We start from the raw sequence: 16,171 nt of genomic DNA, 5'->3' as shown, positions 1-16,171 counted from the left end.
CTTCAATTTGAGCCGTTCGGGAGGTTATACCGGACCCAGTTTTTTTTTCTCCAGGTTTTTCTATCACGCGTCCGAGGTCATTTCAGGAGTTAATCTATTCGATTCAGCCTGCAATAACGAGCATTAAACGAGCATTATTCCATTTTTCACGATTATCCGAGGTTCGACGAATGCTGGTTTATGGCATACTGTCACCCCCAAATGTCTTCCGTTGCTACTCAAATTTTGCGTGGCCGCTTTATCTGACCCGAGGAACTTTCAATGTGATTTTAGGAGAATTTTGTTCCGGGACCCTGGAATCCCGAAAAACTGTGTATTATACACTTCAATTTGAGCCGTTCGGAAGGTCGTACCTGACCCAGTTTCTCTTTCTCCCGGTTTTTCTATCACGCGTCCGAGGTCATTTCAGGAGTTAAAACTATTCAATTCAGCCTCCCATAAAATACCTGTTAAAAATATGGAATACTCTTATTTCACACATAACTTTCAATGATCACAAAGTTACTGACTGATATCGACGTACGTGACATGCAAACTACAAATTCAAACGCCGTATTTCACGTATAAACTTTGAAAATTACAGTGTTAATACTATAGACGTGGGTTACACGCAAAATACACGCTCAAATATATTCATGGTCGGACTTCCAAAGGAAATAAATAGGTACAGTATTGAAGTAAACGTATCCGGAATGCAGTAAATGCTGAAAGAAAACTAAATCTCTGAAAATACGTCAAAAATTATTTGGCAAATAATGAAGACATGAAGGCCTTCCAGATACGATCAAATTGATTACCGGATATGAAGGCTCAAGCAGTTCGGGCTTCAAGAAATAAATGCAAAGAGTAAAGACTGTACTCATGAAACAATGTACCGAAAAATTTATATGAGAGTCTGCAATTAGGCCAGCTCCTCATTCCAGTCTAACCGAAGCATACAACCTCTCACAACAATACTTGTCCATGAGTATTCTCATTGTTCTGGTACAAATATTTGAACATCAGCAAGTGAACAAGATAACCTTGGTGCTAGCAAAATGTGATGAAGACGCTTAAGGAGAAAATGAGTTTATAATACAAATAGATATAGATATCTAACTCATATAAGAATGAACATCAGAAGGAATTGAACCAGTGGAAAATTGATCAGTTCTTACATTGTTATTTTTCTCCAAACTAAGCACAGATTTCCCAGCCGGCCACAAATCCAGTAGGCGATAGGCGAAGCATGACTATATAAGCAGCTACAAAGTAGCTACCCCTGTTAATAGTTTCAAGATTTTACCAGATTAGGGTCATTAAGATGCATTCATCAAGATTCAAGACTAATATAACAGGAAAGCTATTTAATGGATGAATTTTTCAAATGGACAAAGAACGAAAGAAATTTGACAGCCGAAATGTCGAAAACAAACTTAATTTTACAAATTATGGTTTACTTGCCAATCATGCCGAAATTTTCAGACAATAGCCGAGTCCTACACCTAGAGAAAACCCAAGTCGAAAGTTGAGGCGCATAGCATGCTAGGCATTCAACATGTACTTCCAGCATCCTCGACATTCCATTAGTGCCAATCATGCTAAAAGAACATACCGCGGCTTGACATGCCAATCACAGCAGTCAGCCACGCAAAATTAATTACAGCACGAAATGTCGAAAACAAACTTAATTTTACAAATTATGGTTTACTTGCCTCATTCCAGTATGGTATTTCAATACCACAAGTCCATAAAACACCTTAAATTGTACCGAAATTATAAAAAGCCCTACTGTCTTGAACGCTCCCATGTATAGACCGTTTTCAAATGACTTGAAATGAAAGTTGCGAACATTTTAATATTATAATATGATTATTAACTGTGTTACACAACACAAAAATAACATGCAAATTGAGTTCATGCAGTAATAATAAAATAAATAAATAAATAAATAAATATAACAAAGATTACATCTAAATTAACGAATTATAAACAAATTACTGCCTCCGTCCCAGTCAATTGTTTACTATTCCATTTTGGGGTGTCTCGGTCAATTGTTTACCTTTCTATTTTGGGAATGTCTTTGATTTGCAATTTGATCATCCACACCCTCCGTCTCCAAGAACTCAACGTATGCAGAACCCTTTGGTAGTCCGAATTTATTAGCCGGAGAATCACCCGACTGAAAATGCTGCTGAACCTCTTCAGGTGTACAAGCATAGTCCATCTGCATAATGAGCCTTAGCTACAACTGTACAAGATCTAAAGGGAAACCATAGAAGAAGCTTACGACATAGTAAAAGGAAAACATTTCCAAATTCGATGGTGGCGAGCGTGACAATGAATAAAGCATATATCCACTTCTTCAACAAACTGTTGCTACTACTTTACAGTAGTTTAGCAGTCATACAAAAGGATTTCGGAGTGAGGAACTCATAATCTTAGCTGCTGCCCACAAGTTTTACCAGCATCATTTTAACCAGGGGATGTAAAAGAAAAAATTCTTAAGACTTAGTTACTAGGGATGTCGTTGGGGGCTTGGGGCGGGGTGGTGGTGGATATAGGCTCCCCGTAGCCGTACCCACCAAGTAATTTCCATACCCATACCCGCCCTACCACCCATGGCGGGTACAAGCTTCCATACCCGTAGCCGCCCCACTGGGTGAAAATCTAGACCCATACCCTCCCCGTTTACCCACTAACCACTATGTCATAGTTTTTTTGATACTTTTTTAAATAAAGTGTAGTTTAATCGCTATGAATTACCACTTACCAATAGTAATCTCGACTTATTACCTATCATGTATCAAAGGTTGTTAATTAAAAAAAAATACAATCCAAATTCTTTTTGTCAATCTGAAATGAAAATTTCCTACAAAAATCACAAGCGACGATTTATTCCTTAGTTTTTGTTTGTTTTGCGTGATGATTTTCAAAGCGACTAAATACAAGAATATGAAAGAGAATTCTAAACTTCGACATATTATCCTTAACTTTCAAGAAAAAATAATCACCTTGTTGATTATTAACTAACTAGTTTAGATCCCGCGCAATGAATGCGCGGTATTTATAGAGTTACTAATATAGACCCCGTGCAATATACGCACTATATTTATAGAATTTTACTTTTTAGTGTATTATTTATAGAATTTAAATTGACAATTCACTTATTTTTTATGTTTCTCCTTAATGTATTTTGATTAGAGAAATAAATAATATTTAAATCGTAAGAAGTAATAAAATGAGTATTTTTATTATTTTTTTGGTTTTTTACCGAGAAATTAATGATGTTTTAGGCGGGAAAGTTGAAGTTTCGTCTATTCATTTAGTAATAATAGGGGATAGGGGATGTGAATTAAGTAAAGCCAAAATTATTAATTGTAGAGTTAAAATAATAGGTAATTGACCATTATATACTTATAGTTAAAAATCGAAATCCTGACATGTTACCTATTATGTATCAAAGGTTGGTAAATCAAGAAAAATACAATTCAAATTCTTTTTCTCAATATGGAATGAAATAATTCTACAAAATCAAAATTTTCTAAATTAAGTCGGAATTTCCATGACTATGTTTCTATCCAAACATCGATCTGTTCCTTTTTTATGTGTATGGAATGATTTACAATGCCATTAACAACAAAAGGATCTTTTATAGTATTATTCCCTATTATGCTTGTGAAAGGAATTACAATGCAATTACAACAAAAGGGAGGGGATAATCGAAACTTCGACATATTATTCATATACTGGGACGGGATAATCGAAGCTTCGACGTATTATCCGTAAACATTTAGCTTATAACATTCAAGACGTAGTATCCGTAAACATTTAGATTATATAACATTCAAGACCAAGACATAATAATAAGTACGGAGTAGTTCATAGTTCCTTAAATGTAAAATATCAAAAATCTGTAAGTTACGTAAACATCCGAAATTTGTGACTTGCTAGCTTATTTTCATAATATAAGAATCATTATCGTCTTTTCAGCTAAATAACAGAATTTTCAAGTTTACACTCCATATTTCGTAACTTATTAGTCATAGAGTTAATGCCTATATTTATCGTACAATTTTCACTAATAACTTAGTTCGGTATTGGCAGCCTTAATCTGAGCCAGTAAATGACGCGAAAACTTATAAAACACAATAAGGAAAATAATAATATAAACAAGGGAGAAAATTAGGATCCATGAAAATATCAAATAATTATCTGAACTCTAAACAAGCAGCCCCATATAAATAACTCTATTGGTGACCATAGTTTTCATGCACTCATATACATACATCTTATATCAATCACACAAGTACTAAACATTCTTTTTTTCCTAAAAAAAAAAACTCTCTTACTTTTGTAAAATGGCCGCCATTCCAGTGAGAAGGAATCGAGGAAGGCAAAGGGTCCGCATGGAACTTATGCCAATTGAAGGCAACAGAGCGGTGACTTTTTCAAAGCGTCATAATAATTTATTCAAAAAAGCCAACGAGCTTTGTACGCTTTGCGGCGCAGAGGCCGTAGTCATTGTCTCTTCCCCTGGGGAAAAAGGCTTCGCTTATGGCCACCCAAGTGTTGACACCATTCTCGACCGATTTCTGCTAGGTGATGGTACTAACCCAATTTTAGGGCAGCAGAATCCGGCCGTAAATGAGAATGTCAAAAATTATAACTTGGAGCTTACCTTCCTCAAGGATAAATTGGAGGAAGAAAAGAAACGTACCGATCAGCTCTTGGAACCAAGGACGTCGATGCATGTCGACGTCCTGAAGTTCCTTGGTCCTGTCGAAGAACTCACCTTGTCTGAGTTAAAGCAAATGCTACAATCCTTAGATGAATTAGGAAATAATGTTGATGTACATAGATATCTACTAGAAGGTCAATCACATACGATGCCGATGCCATCGGCCGGGCAAAACCTTGTTAGGCAGGAACATTCTGACACAATGCCTAGGCAAAACCCAATTATCGGTCATGGACAAGCCCTTATTCAGCAACCAAGTATGTCGGGAGGGCAAAATTTTTACCCCACCCCTAACCCTATCCTTCCATCATTTGGCGATCCATCCCAAATGATGATGCCACGTTCCATGGTGCGAGGCCCATATGTCAATCCTCCGATGATGATGGTTCCGACTCCTATGAGAATCATTGAACCATCACTGATGGTGAGACGGGGTGGCTTAGGTGGGCCAGTTTATAATCCTGGCGCCTTTGGGGTCCCATCAATGGCGATGAGGCTGAGTGGCTTAGGTGGGCCAGTTGATATTCCTGGCGCCTTTGGGGTCCCATCAATGGCGATGAGGCCGATTGGCATAGGAGGGCCACTTCCTAATCTAGGAGTCTTTGGGGACACATCAATGGTTATGATGCCGAGTGGCATAGGACAGCCACTTCATGATCCTAACCTTCCATCTTCCTCCTTTGTGCCAGATCTTATGGGTGCAGGTCCATCTAATCCAACCACGATGCAGCCTGTTACACAGGCTCCACATCCTATCCACCCTACTGATGGACAGTTTGATGGGCGTCAAGGTATGCCATCAAGCATGGGAATGATTACCACCTCAAGCGCTTTGCGGAGCCTCGCTTCTTTTCTGATGGATGATAATGAGGATAATGAGGATGGTTTAGATGCTGCCTTCAATCCACAAGGTGGATCCTGTTTTGGTTCCAGGGGTTTTGGTTCCGGGGGTTCTTAGTTTTTGTTGAATACAAATATTCCCTCCTTATCATAGTCGTGTTTTTTTTCCTTGATTTTGTTTTCTTTTCTTCTTTGTATCTAAGACTCGGAATACATCGTTCTGGATGAGAAAAATAAATTGTACATTTCCAGTCCATTATTGAGTAGAAGTAACACTTTAGTTTCATAAATTTAAATTACAGCCACGATTCAACAAACCGGTACAAGAACAAAGTTCTATGTATATTGTATACCCTCCCTGTGACAACGAACACAACAAAGAACAAAAGAAAACAAACACAAGAAAAAAACGACGACCTAAAAAATGCAATTAATTTATACTCCTTCATAGACTACTGTTACTTCGCATGGAGTATTAACTATTAAATCATCTTTGAAGAAACACATGTTCCAAAATTTGCGTTCTTTCAAAGTAAATTACAAGAGTATAAGACATAGGTAACAAACAAAATACATGTTAAAAATACGGAGTATTTCACACATAACTTTCAAAGATCACAAAGTTACTGATGTCGACGTACGTGACATGCAAACTACAAATTCAAACACCGTATTTCATGTATAAACTTTGAAAATTACAGTGTTAATAATATAGACGTGGGTGACACGCAAACTACACGCTCAAATATATCATCTCTGAAAGTACGTCAAAAAGTGTATATCAGCAACAACTAATTTGGCAAATAATTAAGACATGAAGGCCTTCCAGATACGAATTGATTAACGGATATGAAGGCTCAAGTAATTCGGGCTTCAAGAAATAAATGCAAAGAGTAAGACTCATGAAACAATGTACCAAAAAATTTATATGAGACAGTCTTACGATAAAACAAAACCCGTAAGCCTTATTTCCATGCTTGCAAAGTTGAAATAATGTGATTGGCATGTCGATTGTAGCAGCACACTAAACGAGTATCATGGAAATATAAGTACGGGAGTAGAGTTACCGAGCCTTGTCCCTGCAAGTCTGCAATTAGGCCAGCTCCTAATTCCAGTGTAACCGAATCATACAACCTCTCACAGCAATACTTGGCCATGTTTCCATGAGTATTCCCTTTGTCCTGGTACAAATATTTGAACATCAGCAAATGAACGATACAAATAGATATAACTCATATAAGAACAAACATCAGAAACGAGGGAATTGAACCAGCGGAAAAGTGATCAGTTTGCTGACATTGTTATTTTTTTCTCCACAAAACTAAGCACAGATTTCCACGCCGGCCACATAAGTCCAGTAGGCGACTGGCAAAGCATTATTTGAAATTTTGAAGCAGAAAATAATCTGGGAGGAAAAAAAAACAAAAGAAACACTTAGATTATCAGTTGAGGAAAAGAAAAGTATAAAAAGTAACGTTTTCTTTTATGAGACCTTTTCAACGTGAAAGACTTACCAATGGGGGAAATTATCCGCTTTGTTCTATATATCCCTGCACCTGACATCGACACAAGATGCCGCCCATCTACTGATCTACACGTTACATGAATGCCTACGCACAAGCAAAAATACTTCAACCTGAGGAAAATGCCTACAAAATATATGACGGTGGTAGTACAGCAGATAAATATTGATGCCGAAAGGATTGTGCAAGCTATGAAACAATGATCATTAAAGTATGCATCATAAAGGGATAGTTTCAAGATTTTACCGATTAGGCTCATTCAGTAGCATTCATCAAGACTAATATAGCAGGAAAGTTATTTATTTAATGGATGCATGTTTCAAATGGACAAAGAACGAAAGAAATTTGACAGTTGAAATGTACATAAATACCTACTTGTAAACTAACTCCATAAACCTTTTTATTGATAAGGAAAAAAGATAGCAGAGAGGGCAAACACGAAGAAATCCAAAACCGACTTCATAGTTGATTGAACAGAAGTATTCATAAAGCTCAGAAGATGTCAGTCTCAATAAAACCGTTTGAGACACGAACATGAAGCGATAAGCTGAAGTTAAAAGGCATCATCCGTAAATTGGAACCCAACCCTAAAACACTCACTGGGATGTCATTTTAAAAGGCATTAGTTCACATTCTGATAGCTCAAAATCCCCTAACTAATTGAAAAAGACTCCTAACTTAAATGTTGCTGAGAATCATCTTCATTCACTGGAGGTGTAACGGCTGATAAGAACACTGCGTGTAATGGTTAACTGAAAAAGATCAGAACCCGAAATATGACGAACATTTAAGAGACACAACCAGAAGCCCAAGGTACTTCTCTGAAAGACTGAAAACTGTCCTGTGTCTGTATTAATGCTTTCAGGTTGCATAGTTTGAACTTTGAACATAAGCGACTACCAATATGAATATGTTTCCATATTTGCACAATAGAAGACGAGAAAATGAAGTTGGATTATTAGAAAATAAATGCTACTTGAGGACTTGAGGTGTCCTGAGCATGAGTTAAGTACGGGACGTAATGTAGTACTATAGAATTTACCTTCTTGGCTAGCCAAAGAAAAGGTTGTTTTTACGTTTGACATGCAACCAATGTTGGTCCGACACTTGATATTACAGCACATACGTGTCCAAAACTTGACACACCGACATGTGTAAGACACTTGGACACTTTATTTAAAACCAAAAATGGATTTTTATAAACTAGCCGAGTCTTACGCCTAGACAAAACCCAAGTCGGAAGTTCTGGCGCATAGCATGCTAGGCATTCAACATGTACTTCCAGCATCCTTGACATTCCATTATTTCCAATCGGGTTAAAAGAACATTCCGCGGCTTGACATGCCAATCACAGCAGTCACGATCAGCGCAGTAAGCTATACATTGACCAATAAGCCATGCCAAATCAACTACAGCACGAAAAGTCGAAAACAAACTAAATTATAAACAAATTATGGCTTAATTGCCTCATTCTAGTATGGTATTTCAATACCATACAACACCTCAAATTGTTCCGAATTTATAAAACGCCCCGGTCTCTCCAAAGCTACTATATATAGACCGTTTCAAATGATCCAAAATGAAAATTACGAACATTTCCAATTCAGACAACAAATTACAAAAATCCCAAATCCCAAATATTATAAAATGATTATTAGCAGAGTAACATTAGCACAAAAATAACATGCAAATTGAGTTGATGCAGTAATATGATCCATGAAATCGGAACTGTGATTAAACATTAATTAAACCTACACATAGAAATTATAACACCAATATAAGTAAGTACTCACACCGTACGGTTGAATTTCATACATTTGTTTAAAATACGTGAGGTATATTTTAATCAAACGTATGGAATTCAACCGAACGGAAGGAGTAACTATGATTACATCTAAATTGAAGAATTATAAACAATTGATAACCAATATTGAAGAAAGATTCGGACTTACAATGATCCCAAAAGCCCTAATTGCATGAAGAACCCCAAATTACTGTTAAAGAATGATGATGATCATTGTTGTTGCGGCGGCAGTCCCAACAATCGACGACGACGACGACGACGATGATGATGAACTGGTTGTTGATTTCTGAAGGAATGAGTAAAAATGTACTGAAATAGATCATACATTATGGAGTCAGCATTATCGTAAAACGGGTCTAAAGAGGGTAAAATGGTTAATAAAAGATAAAACAATAAAGTTGCGTAAAATCGTCTCTACACAATTATTTTTGTACAATATGAGTGCGTGAATAAAGTAGTTAATAAAAGAATCCGTTCAACAGTGAATTTTTATTGATCTCTTGTATAACTAAACTATCCATAAACACAAATTGTTGTGTAAGACCACTTTATTCATAAGACTAATCCAATAACTAAAAGCCCAAAAAAAATAATTAATAAACTTATAAAAAATTATTTTATTTTGATAACCTAAAGTTTTATATTGATAAGTTGTATATTTAGATATATTAGTTTTCATCATAAAATGTTGAGTCGTTAAAGTAAACTTAAAATACAAATAAACTTAATTGTTTTCTTTGGGTTTCTCTCCTTTTGGGCCAGTCCTATGCTATAGGACGGTCCTATAGGAGAGTTGCTGATCCATAAAAGACAAAATCCAATATGTGTGATTAGTTTATAAAACCGTTTTACATAAGAATTTGATTAAAATTGTAATATAGAATGATTTGTGTTTTGAGATTTGGCGATAGTATTAGTGAACAATTTATGCTTGGGCTCCTTGTTACTTGTTTCGTTTAGGTGAATTCTGACTAGTAATAATATAACCAGTGGAGATTTTATTATGAAGTATTAATTTTTTTTTTTTTAAGAAAACCTTAATATAAAACGATAAAACGAAGATAACATCTGTTTCAATTATTCCAGCAACAAATTTGCCGTGCACAAGGTCTCCCATAACAAAGACTCCCTCCATTCAACTCCACTTTACATGTTTACTTTATCACGTTTGTCAACGGAACTTTTACGCGGTAAATATTTTTAACTACGTATTTGCAAAAATTATAAAAGTTTGATATTCTTAATGTACTTTTAAAGACGAATCAAATAAGATCCCACAGGAATATATTTTAACTTCTGTATCGAGAGAAAATTGAAGTTGAATGTCCACTTGTAAATACTGTGCAAAAGAGAAACAGCAAAGTGGAGTTGAATGGAGGGAGGATATCTCAAGGACTTAAGGACGAAGCCAGAAATGAAAATCCGGGCAATAATTATCCTGAAGGCGGAGGATAATGCACTATCAAAACGGAACAATAGTTTTTCCATCACCCCAACTTTTTCCAACTTCGACTACCACTACCGCAACTTACCATCCTCAACTCACGAGCAAATACAGTAGCAAATAAAAAAGAAAGCGGCAATATTGCCTGTACAAGCTCTTTATATGTTATTTCATGCGGCAGGAGGTTATCACGCTTCGACATTCATAAGGTACTGGGAAGTAGAAAGGATGGAAAGAATAATGATATACCTAATTAATTAATGGTTAATTACATTGCTGATCATTAAAATGTTGCTCATTGAATCCGCTAAAGAGTCACAAACTCCGGTGAAGGTTTCAGAGAGTATCACAGCATATCCTCTCGATACAATTCTCAAACAATCGATCTTCAGAAAAGCTTCAATATTTTACTTACTAATAAGGCCCATAACGCATTGACATTCTGAACCTCGGGACTTTCCTGCAACAAGGAACGGGCTATAGGTAAGCAGTCTCATTTACATTGTCCCAACTCCAAATATGACTTTAACCGTCAAACTGTCAATTTTCATCAATAATTTCACATGTATTTGACATCGTTTAACCATTAAAGTCAGATGGGACTATAAATGGCACGGTGGTAGCATAACAGTAATGAGCGGGGCAGGGGAAAGAACGGCATCATAAACTGCATTTTCTTACCCATAGCCATACGGGTTATAGAAGTGAGGTGGCAGATAAGCTCCCCTGTAACCATAGCCCATAAATGGATTAGGGCGCCTAGCACGAAACTGCTTCATTCCTGGAACATTTGTTCTCTTTGCTGTGACCTTCAGTCAGTAAAGATGTTCACATTAAAACAAGAGGAGATTCATGATACTGTAGGTCTACCATTAACCCTACTAAAATGAACCATATAAAATAGCAAATAATAAGCGATTCTTGACCTTCAACTGGCGGCCATGCAGAACAGATTCATTCAAGCGAAGTGCTTCTTGAACACCCTCCGTCTCCAAGAATTCGATGTATGCATAACCCTTCGGTTGTCCGAATTTATTAGTCCTGATAGTCACTCTGTTTACAGTTCCACATGACTGAAAATGCTGCTGAACCTCTTCAGGTGTGCAAGCATAATCCACCTGCATAACAAGCCTTAGCTACAACTGTACAAGAACTAAAGAGAAACCATAGAAGAGGCTTAAGACATAGTAAAACGGAACCATGCCCAAATTCGATGGTGGTGAGTGTGACAATGAATAAGGAATCCGACTTCTTCAACAAACTGTTCCTACAACTTTTAGCAGGGTCATATAAGAGGATTTATGACTGAGGAACTCATACTCTTGGCTGTTGCCCACAAGTTTTACCAGTTAAACCAGTGTCATTTTAGCCAGTGATGTAAAAGAAAATATTCTTAAGAGTTAATCGTAGTTATTAGTAATATAGGAGCGGAGATCAAAATTTTTAAGGTAATGCTTGTGCAATATCAGAATTCTAGCTGTAACAAACTACATTTCACTGCTCAATCGAAAACGAAGAAAACTATCAGCAACGGAAGATATAGAACTGCCAGTGTAAATCAAGGTGGGAGTGTGGGACAAGGTGTAGTTATGAGGAGGATAAATATAGTTTTGATAGGGGTGGCTCCGGCTTGAGTGTAATTTGGTCTGACACAAGCTTTTCAACAACTCCTGGGTCATCAGAATATGACACTATGCATAAGAAATTTACTTTCAAGACATGGTCTACCAAATAAAAATTCTATGCAAGTAGTATTCAGCTTGACATTCAGAATCTAAATCTCATCCACAACTACCAGCTAATCAGCTCTAACTTCCAGGCAAGACATTAATTGCAGAGAAGGTTTCAGGTTTGCTAAAAAGAATATTCTGTATAAAACTTTCACCGTAACATGGTAAATATCCTCATCAGTCATCGCAGATGCAACTAACTAAACTTCTCCTTATACAATAGTACATAATTTAGGCAATACATAATAGTCAGGCACAGAGGAAGAAAGGTCTCAAAGTCTAAAACAATGAGTAATGTTGAACTAGCAATGAAACAGAGGACGTGGGAAACTGCAGAAGTTTAACTGCAACGGTTCTATATAGTAGCCTGTTCTTGCCACGAGGTTGAAGCCTTAATACTATCACCATTTGACTTCGATGGTCCATTAATTGATTAACAAATTGGAGGAATGGCTGAGTGGCTTAAGGCATTGGTTTGCTAAATCGGCATACAAGAATCAACTTTGACTGCAAATTTCTCTGAATATATGCAAAGATATGATGACTATATGAGGTAAGTTTGACATGTTTGATTCACTACAAAAATCAATCTAATTTCATGTGTAAAAGTCGACATCTTCGACCACCAACGTTATATGAGGAGTTGAGGACAATACAAATGGCAAAAGCGACAAGTAGACAACTTCTCACGAAAAGTTTCATTTAAGCAAAAGGAAAGTATGATGAAATCGGCATAAAATACAAACAATGAAAACTATAGTTCGTACATCTAGGTAATGCTGTACGAAATGAAACAGGGTATGTGCATGAGAAAAACTCACATTACCCACAAACACTGATCGAGAATCAACTTCCTCCTTGTTAGCTTGGTCAGCTGTTGCAGCACCGGGGTCTGCATTTCACAAAAGCCGTCACCACAATTATGACATAAACAACCGGACAACAGTCAACAGAGCTCCTATTTTATCCATACAGGCTGAGAGTTCTTGATGCCAACATTTTTTTGTTCATGAAATACAGGCTATAATAGATTGACAATAGCCCATATGTAACTCACAATCTTTACTGTATATATTCCCGATTACCCAAACACAAACCTTGTCTATTATTGATAACTACACAAACAACTTCTCATAGAGTCATAGCACATGAACTAATGAACCTAACCTAACCGTGCATAAAGCTCTATAGAGTGATCACACCAATGTGCCCAATAATTTACAACAAAAATCGCGAAAATAATATAGTTTCTTCACTCTGCAATTCAATACAACAGCATCTTTCAACAGAATTCGATGAGAAAAACCTTTAACTGAACAACAGATGAATCACTTAAGATTACTCCCAACACAAAATGCGTCATTGATTGATAACTACACTAAAACAACATCTAATAGAATACGAACTTAATCTAAACATAAAAGCTCTATATAGAGTGATCACACCAATGTACCTAATAATTAAAAAAAAAAATTAAGGCGAAAACAATGTTTTTTTTTGCTACACATTCAAATGCAAAACCCATATATCAACAGAATTTGACAACTATACAAAAACAACTCTTCATAAAGCTCATAAACCTAATCTAAACGTACATAAAGCTATATAGAGTAATCACACCAATGTACCTAATAATTTACGACAAAAATCGCGGAAATAATAGTTTATTCGCTCTGCATTCACATGCAAAACGCATCTATCAACAGAATCCGATTAAAAAACTTGTAATTATAATCACCGGAAATTTTACGATCAAAACAGATGAATTCATGATCACGTCAAAATTCCGATTTATGACGAAAACAAAAGTCGCGTAAAGATATCAGTTATCAATTAAGCAAAACCTTGAACACCGGCCATATCTTTCTCAACTTTAGCTTGCATCTCTCGAAGAGCAGCGGCTTCATCCTCCATCTCCTTCAATCTCTTCCTCATATTTTCCACTTCCTACATTAATCAACATCAATAACACGATCGAATTACGATTGATCACTAAATTAGGGTTTCGATAATATCTAAAATGATCAAAATCAACGACAATTGATAAAATTAGAAGAGAGAGGAAGAGACCGTTGAGGCATCGGCATCGTTGATGTCAGAAGAAGTGATCATGGTGACGTCATGGTTTTGAGGTTCCGCCATTGTTGTTTCTCGAGTGAGTTGGTACGTCACTGCTTCGAGACAGCAGCGAAGTGGTTTAGGTGAGAGTGTCGTTTGTGAGAATATACGGAATTACTCACTATTCGTCGTCGATAATTTACCCCGATTAACGTACGTTGATGATACATTTACCTATACGGTCATTAGTAAAAGTGTCGATAACAATTGTTAGCTCAGGGTAAAAATTTGGGCTTTGTTGTTTGTTGTTGAAAAACGTTGGGCTGCATTTTGTCTTATCCAGCCCATACGGCAATACATTTTGCCATATAAGACCACTTTATGCGTAAGAAGTCCACTTATAAAAAGCCCAATAAAATTAATTAAAAAATTAGTATAATTTTTTTTATTTTGATAACCTAATGTTTTATATTGATAAATTACTTATTTAAATGTGTTAGTATTACTCATAAGATATCGAGTTATTAAAATAAAATTTAAATACAAATATAATCTAATGATTAGTTTGGGAGTCCATTTTTGAAATAATGGTCAAAAATAAAATGTCGTTTTGGATCGGTTTTGAAAATATTTGTCAAAATGGTGTCCACGTAGGCTCGAGATTTCTAGACCTGAAACACGTCACTACTAATGGCGTGTTTTATGAAGGAAACACGCCATTAGCAGTGGCGTATCTTTACAACAATTTTTTCCTCAACTGACTGAACTTTAAAAAAAAAAAACAAAAAAAAACAAAAAAACAAAAAAAAAATTACATAAGACACGCCATAGGGGGTGGCGTGTTTCCCCTCCGAAACCCGCCATTCCCAATGGCGTGTTTGTTTTAGTCCATTTTTTAATGAAATTTCTTTCCCTACTCATTATAAACACGTCATTGGTAGTGGCGTGTTTTAGGTCCAGAAATACCGAGCCTACGTGGACACCATTTTGACAAATATTTTCAAAACCGACCCAAAACGACAAATATTTTATTTTTGACCATTACTTCAAAAATGGATGGGTTATTTTCCTATTGGATTAGTCATATATTATAGGACGGTCCTATAGGAGGGTTGCTGTCCTTGCTGAATTTTGGCTAAATTAGAGGGTAATCAGTAATAATAGGAGTGTTCATTGGTTTGGTCCAATCTGGGCCGAAGACAAAAAAAGTAGATCAAAGACCACACCGTATTTACGTTGGTGCCGGACCGCATATATATGACTAGACCGGACCGGACTAGACCGGACCAAATTTATTTTTTTATGCAAACATAGTGTATAAACAATAACTTTCGTGATATTATAAACGTATTATTCCGACATTAGTATTAAAGATAGTCCGTCTAAATTATAAACACAAAGTAATTAACCAAAATGTATAACCTTTTAGAAAAATATCTGTTTCGTATTATAGACACATAATATTGGAAATTAGTTCGGTTCACGGTCTAATCGTTTTGGTATAGGACCAGACCCAAAGATTGAACTAACCAATATTATTGGACCGTGGATCGGACCAAATAAACTATGGTTTTTCAGTGTAGACCAAGTTATGCGATTCGGTCTGATTTTCGGTCCAAGCCATGAACCAAAGTGTTATAAGAAGGGCATAAGATGGTTTGAATAATCGTAGAAACACATTGTGCCCCCCTGAATTTAAGATCCTAGGTCCACCAATGTGATACACCGTGCATTAGTTGGACGATCGCAGTAGAGAGGTAATATACGAAAGCTGATTAGACAAAGTAGTCTTGATTATTATCCATGGACGAACATAATGCAATGTCCCATCGATTGGGTTCGGAAAAGGATGCATCTTATGTAGTTAATTAGTCAACACCATCCGAAAAGACAAATTTGTTACGGAGTATTGTTTTGTAACACCAAACTTGTTTCATTTATTTAGTTTTCGTACTACCATGCAATATTATGTGGTACACTCGTACTTATAAGTTGTAATCCATTAATCCACGTTCGGAACATATTTGGACCTTGTAGTTGAGAATTAATCAA

At 36.2% G+C, this 16,171-nt stretch overlaps 2 protein-coding genes across 2 annotated transcripts; both read right to left on the bottom strand.

The window, feature by feature from the left end:
• Positions 1–536: 536 nt before the first annotated feature.
• LOC141610560 (polyadenylate-binding protein 1-like) lies at positions 537–9,229 on the bottom strand. Its single transcript, XM_074428697.1, has 7 exons — positions 9,036–9,229; positions 7,075–7,170; positions 6,858–6,965; positions 6,628–6,741; positions 2,042–2,206; positions 1,158–1,261; positions 537–981 (listed from the first exon to the last, which is right to left on the bottom strand). Exons 4-6 carry the CDS (start codon positions 6,715–6,717, stop codon positions 1,256–1,258), a joined length of 261 nt encoding a protein of 86 aa, XP_074284798.1. The 5' UTR covers positions 6,718–6,741; positions 6,858–6,965; positions 7,075–7,170; positions 9,036–9,229; the 3' UTR covers positions 537–981; positions 1,158–1,255.
• Positions 9,230–10,320: 1,091 nt separating this feature from the next.
• LOC141610559 (polyadenylate-binding protein 2-like) lies at positions 10,321–14,386 on the bottom strand. Its single transcript, XM_074428695.1, has 6 exons — positions 14,132–14,386; positions 13,906–14,008; positions 12,883–12,953; positions 11,258–11,449; positions 11,013–11,140; positions 10,321–10,791 (listed from the first exon to the last, which is right to left on the bottom strand). The coding sequence occupies exons 1-6, from the start codon at positions 14,201–14,203 to the stop codon at positions 10,746–10,748; spliced, it is 612 nt and encodes a 203-aa protein (XP_074284796.1). The 5' UTR covers positions 14,204–14,386; the 3' UTR covers positions 10,321–10,745.
• Between the last annotated feature and the right edge of the window lie 1,785 nt (positions 14,387–16,171).

This window comes from Silene latifolia, chromosome 11 (genome assembly GCF_048544455.1).
Source record: "Silene latifolia isolate original U9 population chromosome 11, ASM4854445v1, whole genome shotgun sequence".
Lineage (NCBI taxonomy): Eukaryota > Viridiplantae > Streptophyta > Magnoliopsida > Caryophyllales > Caryophyllaceae > Silene > Silene latifolia.
The sequence above is the reverse complement of the archived record's forward strand: the minus strand, read 5'-3'. Positions and strand labels throughout refer to the sequence as shown.

Coding starts and splice junctions, on each gene's coding strand:
- LOC141610559 (XM_074428695.1), bottom strand. CDS start 14,203: ATGGCGGAACCTCAAAACCATGACGTCACCATGATCACTTCTTCTGAC. Junction 14,009..14,131: donor ACGATGCCGATGCCTCAACG/GTCTCTTCCTCT, acceptor TGATTAATGTAG/GAAGTGGAAAATATGAGGAA. Junction 10,792..11,012: donor TATAACCCGTATGGCTATGG/GTAAGAAAATGC, acceptor TCCTTGTTGCAG/GAAAGTCCCGAGGTTCAGAA.
- LOC141610560 (XM_074428697.1), bottom strand. CDS start 6,717: ATGGCCAAGTATTGCTGTGAGAGGTTGTATGATTCGGTTACACTGGAA. Junction 2,207..6,627: donor ACTTGCAGGGACAAGGCTCG/GTAACTCTACTC, acceptor CTCATTATGCAG/ATGGACTATGCTTGTACACC.